We start from the raw sequence: 16,445 nt of genomic DNA on the forward strand, positions 1-16,445 counted from the left end.
TTTGGCAATGCTCAATAGTAATATCACAAATTACATGTGTTTTAAAAAAAAAGTATTCTATTATCAACTCAATCATTCAAACAAAACTAGAATAACCACACATTCACATGCATGCATCCAGTAAATATCACTGACTTCTAAAAATATATATGCATATGTATGGAAACATTACATTTCTGTATTACTAAGCAGCTCTAGTCTACCATCACAGTTCAAATCAGGCAGCTTTATACTTCCTCGCTTAGGTCTCCACGAAATCTCAGGTTCGGGAGATGATGAACGCTCTGCAAAAGCATTCTCAGCGAGACCGTGCTCCGGCAGGTAACCTGCCTCGGCATCTTCTCTCGAATCTGACTCGTTCTCTACTCTACCAAGTGCATCAGGCACTTGAGGCTCACCTTCTTCCCTCTCGGTATTACTTTCTTCTTGACTGCGAGAGCTTGTTTCTTGTGGTTCAAAAAAGTGACTACCGGTATTAGATGATAACGAGGATTCCGAGAAATCAGCAGGATTTTTCTGGTTTGGTTCCAGAATAGTCGGGATGTTTCTGGCTTTAGGAGTTGCACTCTCTTTAACTTTTGATGATTTCTCTTGCTTAGATTCTTGATGGCCATCGCCTGTTTCCCTATGGTGAGTTTTTCTCATAAACTTGGGGCTTTTATCTCGTTTCTTCCTTCTTGTGGACAAAGCAGGATCATCTTCATCGCTGCTGCCCTCTGTAAATAACTCTTCCCCTGAAATCCACTGGTCTTCATCTTCCTACAAAAGAAATTTGATTCAAAATATCTCAATGCAACATACACACCTACTATTAATTATTCTCAACATTATTGAACTTTGGGTAAAACTATCAAAGCCGGGAATCCTCTGTAACTCGTTTATTCTGTAATTGTTTACATTCGTACTTACTTATTCTGCATTGGGAAAGATTGTTTAACAAGGGATTTCGCTTTTTTTTAATGAAATTAGTATCTATTGTCGACATATCGAGTAATTATTGTTTGTTCTTTTCTCGCTTCCTGAACATGCAAAATGGCGGGCAAATCTTGACTAGCGTTGAGTTTCAACCTAACAGAAAAATTCCCGCATAGCCCCAAAAACCAATCTGGATCGTATAACCATCCATGATTAGCCCCAAAAAACATTCACGATAGCTCCACACACCATCACGGTAAGGTTAGGTTAGGTTGCTTTAGGTTGGGCAATATAGTGAAAAAACTGTGTGTTTGGAAACACTTACCGGGGATTGCATCATCAGATGTTCAAAACATCCGGTTCAAGAACATGGATGGAAATGCAAGCAACAGCTTTCGTGCGTCGGACGGACATTATTATAGAAAAAAACATGAATTAGCGGCCAAATACATTGAACAATGCGAGAGAACACTTCTACGAACTTCTGAATTTACACACAAACTCAATTCCGTAAGTACTTTCTCCTGTAAATTTGAAGAAACCGAATTCCCGGCTTTGATAGTTTTACCGAACTTTGAACTCAAACGAGCGTCTCATAACTGCTAGTGCCAACTGACTTATGGGCTACCCTGTATAAATTTTATTAACATTTTTCCATATTTTAGTGCATTGTTCTGAATGTATCTACTATTTTGTAGGTCTCGAGGATAATCAAAGTGTGTCCAATATAGAGTTAATATTGCATATACAGAGAATTATGTGAATCTTGTCAAGTAAATACACATCTCAGTAACAAATAATAAAATGCAAGTGTTGAAAATATCAACTTGTCCTACATGTATATGTAGCACATATAAAGCCATTGCCAGCTGAAAAAAGGGCAGGTGGAGCCCACATTCTGTGAGTTTAGCATACAACTTTAGATCAAAAACTTCACAAAAAAAAGCATGTAAATTCTAGGCAAATGGTGTACACTGTTACCAACATAAGTGGTCAAAACCTGTATACACTAGCTAAAATGTCACATTGCGCTACGATGCCAGGGGTCCCGGGTTCGAATTCTGGTCTGGGGATGGATGTTTGTGAGTGTCCATTCATCAATTTCATCACTCATTCCCATCTTCACAAATTAGCCAAATGTGGCACAAAAAGTGAAGTAAAATAAAGCAAATCAATCAATCAAAAAATATTTTAGATGCTCAAATGTTAACTGTGGAAGCTTATTCGGGCCAAGTTCCTTTTGTTTTATTGTGATTTCATCATGCTACGAATGCAATCTTTACATGGCTCGGTTTCGATGTACGTCTGTTAACACATACTGCGGAGTTTTAGCGATTACTTACGATTTTGTTCAATATATGCTTTCGTGGTTAGGTTAAGCAGGTTAGGTTTGGTTCCCTTAGCATTAAAATAAAGTCCCTAAATGCATTCTACTAAGGTTCCGATTTACTTCTACATTCATATTTACTGTCACTTGTTGATGGAGAATATCGTGTCCATGAGAAATGCGCATGCTTGCGTAAGATAATTTTCAAGTTTTTTTTTCCAACATTAATAACTTTTTTCTTTAGTCCAAACAGTGCTCATTACTTTAAGGAAGGTTCAAATTTCGTGTGACAATAATTTCCAAAATTCTACGATAATTAGTCTTTGTGCTAGGAGAAATCATAAAACAATCGTAACCATTACCGCTTATTCTGTAGTTGCAGGGAGAGAATTTCGCTCGAACAGCAAATAGTTGACGCTATATAGCGTATGGAATCGATAGCTTCTCTACTCCTGCAGTTAAATCTGAAACAGGCAAAAGAAGTGGTGTACACTTGAATCCCAGTAATTCGTCTGTGGTAGTGGGCCATCAAATATGGATCGTGAAGTGAAATATGCGGTGAAATTGAACCTTAAGTTATCAACTCCACGTAAAAATGTAGTTTAAACGCATGGCCATTAGGTGAGTGGCAGAAGTTTGCATGTTGCCAAATCGGAGCACAACCCCATGTGTCCAGAAGTTTAAGAGAAAGAAAGATCTCATTGTAGAGTTGTTCTTTCAATTAAATCATGATTGTTAGCTGAAACTACCGAGGTGGATATATTTACATTTATGTGTCTACGATTATTGTCACATTAAAATGATATTCCGTTGTATACACTCGAGCCTCTCTAAGACTTAAACGAACATGAGCAAGCAAAAGTGGTCCCATGTAGTACTATTATAATATGCTTCATCTTACCTCCTTTTTCAGTCTATCTACTGGCAGCTGAAGATATCTTTTCGAATTCTCTAGCAATGGAGTACTCTGTGATCCAGTTGTGTCTGACATTACTAAGCTCTTTGGTACAAGCTGAAAAGAAATAACTTTTTTCAAATTCCTAACATAATTTCTTTAGAACTGTTACTTTCTCTAATACTGTATTAATCAAATAAGATAAATAACTGGTCTCCATGATCCAAAAAATAGCATAACACAATATGAAGACAAAGATTAACTAATTTGAATCCCAAGTAAGATATGAAGGTTATGCATTATTATATAATGCTCTTTCATGCTCTAGGACTTACTTCATCAGATCATTAGGCTTTCTTCTTTATTGACGTAAATCTAGAGAAATAGTCAAAATATAAGACATAAATATATAGGCTATTAACAAGGAAAATATTTTCACTTAAGATTCATGGCTCGGTACTCTTATCTCTAGACTGTCAGTCATGACATAGTAAAAGAAGCACCACTTCAGTAATTCTCACCTGAAAAGTAAAACAGAACTTGTACGAAAATACTGTATTCAATAAAAATATTTTTTCACAGCAAGTATTCCAACGAATCGTCAGAAAATTGTCTCATATAAATTTCATGGAGTCTACATTATTTACTTGTACAAGTTGTAACAATTGTTCTATTTATATGGCAGCATTCACCATAATTAACAAGTACACAGCAACCAAATCTTCCTTTATTCTATATTCATTTCATTGGTTTGCAAATACTTCACTAGCACTTGCATTAAAAGCTTTATATCAAAGCTCTTCTGTAAACACTTGTTTCCGCTCGTTGAGCAGCATATTTGAGAGAACTTGAGATTGAAAAGAAACTAAACCTACTTACATAACGGAAGCACGGTGTAGCACAGTTGTCTGCATTAGGTAAACACTGGAACAACAATAAAACGAAGATGATAATGGTAACGTTTTGTACTTACAGTGACATAAAACATAGGCCTACCTAATATTGTTTTTCCAAAAACTCTGTCCACTGTCAAACTATAGAATTTCTTGCGACCACACCAAGCAGAACTGTCGCACACCCACGCCACGATACGTATTTTTTAAAACTTTTTTTTTCTCGAGACAACGTAAACAAACACTCTACGCACACACAAAAACTGTTTCCATCTGCACATTGCGAAATACTTGGCGAAAAACGTTCTATGGCTGTGGTAATGTAACCAATAAAATGGATCGATTCAGCTTTTTAAAACAAAACGGCACCAATGAAATAGGTTCTCTCTTCGGGTGTAGGCATACAAGTAAACTGCAAGCTGTGGGAGGTGAAAAATTGAACAGCTGTAGAGTAAGTTGACATTCAGAAGGTTTTCATAGAAAACCGGTATATATTTCATTATAGAATAACTATATGAATCTAAATGCGTACATCAATAATTTACGCATCCACAAATGAGGAAAAACGGTTCATTTAAGTAAAATTATCAATTTCTAATACTAACGAAAAATAAATGTAAATGACATTGTATACCGATTCAACGAATTTATTCGTATGATGCTGAGCATGAAGTATATCACATCTGAGTGAAATTTGTAGTCGGAACATGTTTTTTCCTAATTGTAGGTTATTGTGTGTGTAGCATTTATGAAAAAGGGTTGTGTGGAACATTGTGTACTTTGTTATGACGGTTGTCGGTTAGCCGTTTATTATTATTATTTCATGGCTACTTAAAAATAACGCTTTTCATTTATACAGTATGTAACATTGTTATTCGTACACATAGGTTTCCGAGGAAAAAATGGGCCCAAGTTCCTTTTGTTTTATTGCGATTTCATCATGCTACGAATGCAATTTTTACATGATTCGATTTATGTCTGTTAACACATACTGCAGAGTTTTAGCGATCACTTAATATTTTGTTCTATATATGCTATCGTGGTTAGGTTAGGCAGGTTAGGTTTGGTTCCCTTAGCATTAAAATAAAGTCCCCAAATGCATTCTACTAAGGTTCCGATTTACTTCTACGTTCATTCCCACGCTTCCACGATATTTACTGTCGCTTGTCGACGGATAATATCTTGTCCATGAGAAGTGCGTAAGGTAATTTTCAAGTTGTTTTTTCAACATAAATAACTTTGGTAATTATGTAGTATCGCCCGAACACCTCTCACTCGTTTAGTTCGTTAATTTTAGCATTGATACTTACCTATTCTGCATTGCGGAAGATTCTTTAAGGTGAAGTTATGCCTTTTTCCATAAAATAGTGTCAACTTTTCATATTACGAGTCATTATTTATCTTCCTTGTTTCGCTTGTGTAACAGACAATATGGCGTGCACTCATCAAGGATCATCGCGCGTCGTGCTGACTATCGTCGTTGATCAGTGGTTATGCAGTGTTGCAACCTTCTTCAATGAAAAATACCTACTTTCGTGTTACTGATTTTGAATTTTTTTCCAGGTTCGAAACCCCATGAACCATGCACGGATAGCCCCACGAACCATGCACGGCAAGGTTAGGTTCGGTTAAGTTAAGCAAACATAGTTAAAATTGTCATGTTCTTGGAAAACAACGGTGTGGTTGGAAACACTGACCGCAGGTTACATCATCGAATGCAGGCAACATTTGATTCACGTAATGGAAGGACATAGAGGCTACAGCTTTCGTGCATTGGAGAGACATTAATCTTCAAAAATACATGATTTACCGGCAAAATAAATTAAGCGATGGGGAAAAAACACTTCCACGACCTTTCAAAAGTGTACGGAAATTCTACGATAATTAGTTTTTGTGCTAGGAGAAATCATGAAACACTCGGAACCGTTACTCTTTCTATTCTTGGCTGTTAAGGTGTGGAGGTAGTACCAATTCTTTGCAGGAGTTGTTGAAATGTGTGCTTCAATGGTGAAGTTTGTGCATCCACCAGGGTTGACGTTAAGGATGCTGCGGTGTCCAAAGAAGAGTTTCCAGCTTCGACAGGCATGTTGTGTCTGTAGAACAGGAAGGAGAGGGATCAGGCTGCAGTCTCTTGGCTAAATTGTATTTTTCCAAAAGTTTTGAATCAAAGTTTTCCTTTGGAATAATGTTCATATTGACAGGGAATGCAAGCATTGAATCGAAAATTTCAGTTCCCCGGAACCCACTTATTATGTTTAAAGCAGGTATCTTTTCCCACGCTTTTCCAAGGAGTTCAGAAAAATCATCTTTACCCAATGAACTTGCAACATGTTTTCGTTGCCAGTCTTAACAATAAAGGATTCCACACATCACTTTTCAATGGTTTAAAAACAGCAGCATCGAGAGGTTGGAGTATTGCACTGCTGCGTGGAGGAAACTTGAGTATTGATACATTTTCTAGCTGTGCCAAGGTTAGCACCTCAATGGAGAGATGGCTCACATGACCGTCCAAAATGGCCGCCTTTCTTTCGGAACGGATGGAAGAAATTGTGTTTGAAATCATGACTAAAATGTTGCACAGTCCATCCAACCATTTTCTGTAGCATGGTAGGTTGTACCGGGAAACTCTTCTTTACTCATCCAGCTGAACCACATGTTCTTGCCCGTGAGTATTATGAGGGGTGGTAAAATGTCATCAGCAGCATTGACACAAGCGAGGACAGTTGTTGCTTCTCTTTCAGTCCCTTGGGTCCATCGTTTAGCAGCCAACCCTATGCCACCTATAACCTTTCCAGTGCGTACATCATGAATGAATGATGTTTCATCCAGGTTGAACACATTTTCAGGTTTGTTTTGCAGCTGCAGTTCTGTTATCAGACATTCCAGTAGATCAAAAAACCCATACACTATGAAGGGGTCCTTCTGAACCTCCAAGCACGTGTGCTCTGTGATTTCTGGTTTTCTGAGGGGTCCGTTTATGCCTCTGTATAAACCCATGAAACCATTCATGACTGGGTCGCCCATCTTTGAATCTGGTTTGCAACTGATTTGCAGTCACGTACTGTTCCACTAAGTTGATACACTCTTTAACGCTCAAACCAAAGCTCCACTTTTTCAGGGAACGTAAATGTGAAGCTAATTCCTCCTCTAGCAGGAATCTCAGTGTGTCTGCCTCCTCCATCAGTTGACTTTAAAGCAGGAAACACTTTTTGTTTCCCTTTCCATCCTCTACAATGTAGCACAAGAGTTAAATATGGGATTTTAAAATGCTTAGAAACATAAAAAACACTTGCACCTTTTTCAAGTTCGTTCAGGGCATTGCCTAACTCTTCTGCACTGTAGCTTCCTCCCACATCCCTGTTTGTTTTTCTGATGTAGGTACATGGCATTTATTCACACTGAAGAGAGCAAGATGTAGCAATTCAACAGCACTGGTCACAATTTCCCTGGTAACTTGATCACACTTTCCCAAAGATGTAGCAATTCAACAGCACTGGTCACAATTTCCCTGGTAACTTGATCACACTTTCCCAAACAGTGAATTTGCGGGCAAGTGTGATCATGACTAGTAAGAACAGCAGGAACCTCTCATTTCAGCACAGAAAGAAATAAAAGTAACTTGTAGGTCCTACCATTTACCCATCATTGCCTTTTTCACAATCCTTTGATTTTCCTGTTAGACAGAATTTTTTTTTGTGAGAAATTTCAGTTTGAAATATTTTGTAATGGCATTTTCACATACCCCTCCTGTATGCTTGCAGCAATGAACACACATCCAGAATCATTCAAAACATGCATGATCATCAGTTTTCTTTAATCATCAGTCCCAAATACTTAGAACAAGCTGCAGCTTCAGTTTGTAACTGGAGATCACACTTACCCCAATTCACCCTATGTTCAAAGTGTATGAACACAGCATATAATTTGTGTGGAAAGAGAAGAACACGCTGTTCCATGCAACATAGTTATTCGTACAGGGAAGAGTTTCAATCTTCCTCACATACAGTGCCACTGCTATTCGAACGATTTCGTGCAGTTTGCAACTTCGTAACAAGTTTGAACATGCAGGCACGCTCCCCGTGAGGTGGAAAGGCTGGCGTAGGTATTGTTGTAGGCCTATCTTCTATCTATCAACGTGTTCGAAATGGGCAAGGTGAAGGAACTTAGTTCCGATCTGAAGGATGTTATTATAAATTTGGCCCTTAGAGGTTATTCGTTAAGAAAAATTGGACAAACAGTCAATAAATCACACTCCACAGTTCAATACATAGTAAACAAATGTAGAGAGGAAGGTTCAACACAGAATGTGCCGAGAAAACCAAAAGAGAGACGGTTGAATAAACGTGATGAATGCTTTATTTTAAAAAGAGTGCGAGAAAACCCCCGACTAAATGTTCCTCAGTTACGACCGTTAGTAGAAAATGTTGCTGGCAAGATGATGTCTGATCAAACTGTCCGACGTGCCTTGTAGAAGCATGGATATCATGGCAGAAAACCATGAAAGAGGCCTTATGTAAATAAGGTGAATCGCAGGAATAGACTTTCATTCGTGAAAGAGTACATCCACAAGGACCAAGAATTTTGGGATAGTGTCATATGGTCAGAGGAGTCCAAGATTAATATAAACTGCTCACAAAAAGTTTTGCATCACCCAAGAAATGATAGAAAGAACAATCGCAACATGTCCCACTGGGCCAGCTGTGAGAAAGCACACTGTGCTGTGCAAGATACCCATTCAACCCCGCATAACTCGCTCTTCAGACGACAGCCACGACCAGCTGAGCATATTTGTGTGTTCGAACATCTCAGTATTGTGGGTGGTAATGGTCAAGGCTATATCTCCCACTTACGTAGAGAGACTCAAGTAGTGAAGGTGCGTTGTAGACATGCCCAGGCGTACAATATTGCAGTTCGATCGGGTAAGGGTTATCGCCTTCGTGCAGAGTGGGATGTCACAACGGGCGGTAGCCGCGACGATGGGAATCGCACAGAGCGATGTCAGCAGAACATGGAGAAGATACACAGACAGTGGGACAGTAGCAGATCGCCACCGTTCAGATCGAGCACGGGTAACAACACCAGCCCAGGACCGTTTGCTAGGAATCACAGCCCTGCGGCACAATACCAGGACCGCAAATGAGTTGCGAAATGGCCTCAGGCGTACGTGTTTCGACCCAGACTGTTCGCAATAGACTACGAGCAAGAGGCTTACGTTGCCGAAGACCCATGCGTCGGCAACCTCTAAGTGCAAACCAACAGCGTGATCGTTTGGTGTGGGCACGCGAACATGTGCATTGGGGACCTGCAGATTGGTCGTGTGTACTCTTTACAGATGAATGTAGGCTTTCTCTGAGGCCTGACTCGAGACGTGTGAGAGTGTGGAGAGGCGTAGGACCGCGGGAGAGACTTCGTCATGTGCTACCTGTTCATCCATTCCAAGGAGGTGGCATTATGGTTTCGGCAGGGATTATGACGGCCGCCGAACGCTCCTAATTGCAATTCAAGGGACACTGACAGGACCGCGTTACATCAGAGACATCCTACAAACAACTGTGGAACCATACCGTCGGAACATTGGTCCAACTCTTGTGTTCATGGATAATAATAATGCCCGGCCACATCGTGCAGGGGTGGTGCACATGGACGTCCGCAGGATTTTTTCCAGGGAGGGGCAAGGAATGTATTTTTTTCCAGGGGGGGGGCAAACAAGGCACATTTTCTCCAAAAAGTGTTGTTCTCTAAAAAAAAACATTGCTTAAATTTGAATTTATGATGTTCATGCAATAATTAACACATATTATTGTGGCTAAAATGAAATTATATGTGTGAAATACATCATTTTTGGTTGACTTTCATTTTCCAGGGGGGGGGCACGGCCATCCCCCTGCCCCCCCCCCCTTCCGGACGCCCATGGTGGTGTAAGATTATCTGCACCAGGCCCAAATTAACAGAATGCCCTGGCCGCCAGGAAGCCCAGACATGAATTGTATCGAGCATGCTTGGGCCATGTTGAGGAATGCAATGGCACACCGTCCTGTGCTCCCAGACTCTCCACGTGAGCTTCTTTTGGCAGCACAGGAGGAATGGGATCGTTTACCACAGGATGACCTTGATCATCTCATTGCGAGCATGCCCCGGCGTGTTGAAGACCTCATTGCAGTTCGAGGGGGATATCCCAGGTGGTAAACATCCTGTCTGACATAAGAAATAGGCAGATAGCATTGTTGTGCCTTTTGTTTCCCTTTGCTACTTCAGAAGTGTGTCATTTTTTCTTTTTTTGATTAGTGTGAACGTTCTTTTTCATGCCATTCCCATGTTTTCCACGTTTTCTTCTTTCTTGTACTGATTGAGCAATTGTATGTTTATTTTCTTCCCAGGAATACAGTTTTTGTTGGTGATGCAAAACTTTTTGTGAGCAGTTTATATGGGTCAGATGGGATAAATAGGGTCTGGAGAAAATCAAATAAAGACAATGATCACATTAACACAGTTCCAACAGTTAAACATGGTGGTGGGTCATTAATGATTTGGGGTCCAAAGGTGTTGGTACCATCCAGTTTATTGATGGTATCATGGATGCATATGTCTATTTGGACATATTGAAGAACAATGTAAAGCAGAGTGTCCAAAAAATGGACGTGCTGCCTATCTACAGATTCCAACAAGACAATGACTGTAAGCATAAGCGTGAGTTAACATGAATTGGCTAATATGGAATGTACCCAAACTACTACAAACACCAGCCCAAAGTCCAGACTTAAGTCCCATTGAGCATTTATGGGCAATTTTGAAGAGGCGTGTACATAAATTAAAGCCAAAGGATACACATCAAAGTACTAGAACTGTCAGTCAATTTGCTCTGAATATACTTTTTCTTTTATATTATTAAGTGTACGATTAGAAAAGTTGAACAAATAATGGAATGTTTCACTTTCAGTTTCATTTAATTTATTATTGTTGTTGGTTATACAGAATTTGGGTAAGGGCCTCCCCCATGGCGCAGTGGTAGCATCTTTGCCTTGTAATCAAGGGGTCCCGGGTTCGATACCCGGTGGAGGCACAAGTGGTTCGGATCCCACTTTAAACTGTAGGTCCAGTCCCGATTAGCCTTACTGTGCATAAAGTGGACTTAAAACAGCAACTCAACAACAACAAGAATTTGGGTAAGATTTTATGTTCCTAATGATATTAGTTATTGAATTGTAAAGAAACAATTTCAAAAGAGTGTCTTTTCTTTCAGATATTAAAGCATTTTCTTTGAAAATTCCGTGTGTACGAATAAGAATGTTGCATACTGTAGCTTATTCAAAAGCACATGCAGGGATGCACAATGACTGTAGTTACCATCGTGGCAAACGTTGGACCGAGTCTATGGTTAGGCCTGTAATGATTGCATTAGGATAAATTTCCAGACCCTGTAAAAGATATTCCACCCTCGAATTTTCTGAAAAATTATTTTGTCCGTATAAGACACAAAGTATTTTATAAACTTTGAAGAAGTTCAGAGTGGTGATTAGATGAACTGGATGAAGGGACATTCACAAAGAACTAGCATGCTCAAACTGCGACTGGTACTTGCACCAGAGGTTCTTTTCAAACTCATCAAATTTTTGCTGTCACTACACTAGAATTGTTTACATTACACCATGTCTGGACCTTTTTACACGCATCCACTTTTAAATATGTAAGATGGCTTTAAGAAATTGATTGGAGTTAGATGTGGAGACATGGCATACTGAAACTTATATATGTATACTGTACGTCTAATATGTTTCTTTGCAGGTTTAGTAGAATGGTACATAAGAAATCGGAGTATAGATTGCAGTATCACAGGTTGACAAAAGAATTAAGGAAACAAATATGGCAGGAGAACATTCAATTTAGGTATGTAATAGTGTTCATTTACAGTATTGCATATATTCCTTCAAAAAAACTACTCTAAAGTAGGGGAATTTTATTTTTAGAAAGGTAAAAGAAAAAGAATATACGGTTCATTTCGCACAAAACAAAACCATACATGCCTTTTTTTTTCAGGTCAAACATCTTGTACAGATGAAAGGAGTGTAAGATGCCAATTGAGTGAGATATTTAAGGATTATATGTAGAATTACCAGCTGTCCTGTTTCCAATTTAAATATGAACACCAAAATGCCACTTTCTGTATGTGTGGCTAGGTATATATGTATGTCTGAAATAATGTATACATGTACACCAGCAAAAGAAAAGAACATGTAAAAATGTCAAACAGTGAAGCTTAAAGTGCATATGACCAATTACTACTTCACAATAACAGCTCGGGAAACACGTGAAAGATATTGTCCATAACACAAATTACAACACAGATGATGGAAAAGTTAAGAGCAAGTCTTGTCCTGTGCAACCATCAGAAAATCATTGCTTGCACAAAAAGTGCAGTAAGTATTGAGAATACATGATTCCTAATGCTCATATTGGACTACATCAAACTCATATACAAAATCCAATGAACCAGTTATTCACAAGGATTTAAATTTTATTTTTGTAATAATCAAATAAATAAACTTTCCCACTGCTCATATTGCAGTTTAGAAAGAAAAAAAAACAGTACATTACTCAGGCATAAACAATGAAATTTCTATGTAGAAATTTCAGCAAAAAGTACAGGCTCGACCCTGGTTTTCTGGCATACCGTGACATTGCTCTACCAACTGAGCCACTGAACCAGCCCTGGTTTCACCTGATTTTTTGCTCTTTCTGTTTTACTATGTTTTTGCTGCAAGTTCTACATAGTACATCTCCTATGTGTGCCAAACAGTAAAGTAATGAGAGTTCTTTATTTAACACTAATGTAAAAATGTATTTCTCTTTTGTAATTTTTTTTCTTAAGAGTAAAAATTCCAAGAAAGTGGGAAAGATCGTCAAGGATTTAGTGTATATAAAGCCTTTCCTTTAGTAGAGGCCTTTTTTACTCAACATAATAGAATTGGAAAAAACACCAAGATACTTTAGACTATCAGGGGATTTATTGCATTGGGTGCAGTAGCTGTGGTAAATGGTATGTTGGAGAGAGAAGATGGATGTACTGTCTGTTACGATGTAAAGCAAGCAAGGACGATCTCACACAGTGTTAAGTGAACTTGTCATTATAGCTGAAACCTGATTTGTCATGTCACACTGCAGAAGTTAATGAACTGCAGATGGTGAAATGATGGTTTCCTCAACATTGGACCAAATGTGAGATGTAATTTAATGAGAATAAATTTTGATCTTCAGATAAGTACGTCTTATTCCAGAAGATTGGGGGTAAAATAGCAATTTAAATTCCAACTGATTATTGTGGATTTCCTTGATCTATTGTCGTTCCAAGCCTGATTGTTTTCTGATTTTTCTTCCACTGATACATTTATGAAATCATTCTCTACTTTCAACAAAAATGCATGTATACAAAATTCCGCGGTGGCTCAGTCGGTAACGCGTCTGACTACCATGCTAAAGGTCCCGGGTTCGATCCCCGGCCGGTTCAAATCCGGGAACTTTTCTAACGGTGGAAGCGGTCCCGGCGCCTACCCAGCGTCGAATAACATGGGTACCTGGGGGAAACCCTGGGGGGTAAAGGCGGTCAGGGGCGTGATGCTGATCACATCACCCCCACTCACGACCGGATCAAGAAAGTGTGGGGCGTTACCCCCACACCCCCTATATGCCTTCATGGCGTGGTGCTATGCACAGGGGAACACTTTACCTTTTTTTTTAACCTTTTTTATACAAAATTCCAAATTAATTTTTGAAAAGAAATACAGCCACAAAGAAGTATATTTTTTCATTAGTGTTTATACTACATGGCAGTGGTTGCATGGACCATCTACAAACATAGTAATGAAAGTTCTGTTCCCTTTGGAGGTGTAAAAAAGCTCTTCTTTTGATTTTTAATTGAGGGTGTATAATGTAGTTACTTCTCTGATACACAAAGAGCAAACAACATTCAGATTTTTTTTAAAAAAATTGTGTTTGTTACAAAGGTAAGAAATGCTTCTCGCGAGTGTCATGAAATTTGTGGCCGGTTCGGCTGGAATTTTACCCCCCCACCTTGAATGAAAATCAATTCTAAGGAGGGCAAGGTGGCAAACATTGATGGCCAAGGGCACGTGCAGAGGGGCAATTATCCCCCTCGATTTCAAAATTTTATGCAAATAAAAGTACATTTCATAAAATTATCTCCCTCGCTTCGCTCACAATGCCTGCTTTTCTTAGTCTCATCAAATTCAGAGCCGTAGGGAGCAGCGGGAGTTGGCCCTGGCCACCAAACAATCTAATTGATAAAAGTTGTAAAAGAGAGAATGCCATGGTGCTTTGAGGAATTATTTCCACCCTATTAAATCAATATTGTTTTCAGTTTTCAAAAAGAATCAATTAAAATATTTCTTGTTCGCTTCACTCGCAGTATGATTGTTTTCTGTAATGCATTGTAAATTACCAGAGAGAGAAATAAGACTTCTCTTATAATGGATTTTGTCCTAAATGCATGAACAATTGTTGGAAGGAGAAGGAGCATGCACACTTGAGAGACAATTTATATAATTTTTGCTGTTGGTTTGGTATGAGGTGCATGAATTGATTATGTAATGAATATAAATAAAGAGACCTATCTGCTGTATACATATGTATTAAAGAAACTTTGAATACGTACATAATTTAGCGTTGGCATGAAAATTCTTATTTTACATCACTCCATTTTAAATATGTCTAAAACATATGTTGTACATAAAATTTATGAATGTTATATGTATAAAAAGAATAATATTCGGAATGCATTTACCATGCATTTTCTGCCATTCAAAAATACAGTTTGTGTACAGTCACGGACACTGCTGGGTTGTAATGACCTTATTGAAGAAGCACTGAAGCAAGCTATCCATGTCTGACCACCAAGCGCCTTGTGACTAGACAACCCAACCAGGATTGCAATTCTGCGACTTGTATACCAGTCACGGGTATACATCTCTGTAAATTGAGTAGTGATGCCAAAGAGAAATACGAGATTAAGATTGTCGATCGTAATATCTCGTGTTTTCGATATGGAATAATACTCGGTCCAAGTTACGTTCCATTATTTAATGTTGTTTGGGAACGAACCTGACGGACTGGGTTTATATTTTCACTCCTTTAATTACAGTAAATTCCATATTTTACAATTATGTTAATGCTTTGAACGAAAATAATACCCAGAAAAACATCGAACACACGTGCACACCACTCTTCTCACACACATGCACGTGAAAACAAACACACAAAGCTAAGTTTTAACTTCCAAGTGAATGTCCAAATAACAGTAAATGGAGAGGCACGATGTGCGAAACATGGGATTTTTCACAGAAATAATGTGTGTATTTTTGACATACGTGGTCTCTCTTAATAGGCAATGAAACAATTATGAGAGAAATTAACATGCATTTTCGTCTTCAGGTGTTGAGGAAGGATACAGACTGACTGGAGAAAAGAAAACATGGTGTTATTGATAGAGTGTTGGTTAGCGTACAGAGCTTTCATCAATGAGGTCTAGGTTCGATCCCCACCAAGGACAATTTTTTTTATTCTTTTCTATTAGTGAAGAAGTATGTAATATTGTTTTCTAGGAATTTTGACGAAAGGATACACATCAAATTTTTTCGTTTAGTCTGTATTTTCATTCTTCTCTCTATCACAAGGGGATGTAGAGATTCTCTATCTATGCGATGGATATCTTCTCAATGGTTCCGTAGCTACGATTCTCCAGTCCGTTCCACCCACTTGTCTTATTTATTTACTTCATTCATATCAACTCACGAAATACCATGAATCTAACTAAAACGCACATATATATCTAGAACAAGAAACACACCTCGCGTCGAAGGTTCCAGAATCAAGTTCTGGCTTTTTTGCGAGGGTGATTATTCTTGTGTGTGTGTGTTTATCATCTTTGTCAAAAAAAATATTCCTCATTATTGCCGTGATTAACCTAGGGAGAGACTAAATCGACTGAAATAACAAAAGTACAGAAAATGCAAGACACCTCTGCCTAAGCATGTTATACCTTGGGAATTAGCAATCTGAAAATTAACTTGCGTTTCAGTTGACTACTTGCGAAAGAGTTTGGAGTGTTGGTTGTTTTGTTTTTTTTGTCTAATTTCGTCCAATCTTATTTATAAAATTGAGGTTTCTCTAAAACGTTTTGAATTGCATGCCACTTCGTATGTTGGTGATCTGAAAGCAGCAAAGATGAAAATTTGATGTTCCTAAGCGACGATGTATTTGTGTATGTGTTGAAACAACGCAGTTATTTATTAGCAAAAAACATGCAGTCACGTGATTATTAAGAATGCTTCCTAGTTGTCAGTGCTAATATGGCAGTAGCTACAGTCTGTCAACACGCACCAACTTTCAATTTTGCCGTAAAATG

The 16,445-nt window shown here is 38.5% G+C and overlaps 2 protein-coding genes across 4 annotated transcripts in view; one reads left to right on the forward strand and one right to left on the reverse strand.

The window, feature by feature from the left end:
• The window catches only part of LOC146000305 (uncharacterized), a 30,057-nt gene extending 25,720 nt beyond the window's left edge, over positions 1 to 4,337 (reverse strand). The window contains exons 1-3 of one of the 2 annotated variants that reach the window (XM_083137808.1): positions 4,134 to 4,337; positions 3,144 to 3,254; positions 399 to 759 (exon numbers count right to left, since the gene is read on the reverse strand). In XM_083137808.1, coding sequence (XP_082993934.1) covers positions 399 to 759; positions 3,144 to 3,233 — 451 coding nt within the window. In that variant the 5' untranslated portion in view covers positions 3,234 to 3,254; positions 4,134 to 4,337. Of the gene's footprint in view, positions 1 to 398; positions 760 to 3,143; positions 3,255 to 4,016 lie in introns of both variants that reach the window. The other variant, XM_083137809.1, reaches the window with a different exon arrangement.
• Positions 4,338 to 4,380: 43 nt separating this feature from the next.
• Positions 4,381 to 16,445, forward strand: part of LOC146000306 (uncharacterized) — a 48,870-nt gene continuing 36,805 nt past the window's right edge. For both annotated transcript variants that reach the window (XM_083137810.1, XM_083137811.1), the window contains exons 1-2: positions 4,381 to 4,481; positions 11,813 to 11,914. In XM_083137810.1, the coding sequence (XP_082993936.1) occupies positions 11,823 to 11,914 (92 nt within the window). In that variant the 5' untranslated portion in view covers positions 4,381 to 4,481; positions 11,813 to 11,822. The remainder of the gene's footprint in view (positions 4,482 to 11,812; positions 11,915 to 16,445) is intronic.

The sequence above is a fragment of the Lepisma saccharinum genome, chromosome 16 (assembly GCF_977018435.1).
Source record: "Lepisma saccharinum chromosome 16, izLepSacc3.1, whole genome shotgun sequence".
Classification (NCBI taxonomy): domain Eukaryota; kingdom Metazoa; phylum Arthropoda; class Insecta; order Zygentoma; family Lepismatidae; genus Lepisma; species Lepisma saccharinum.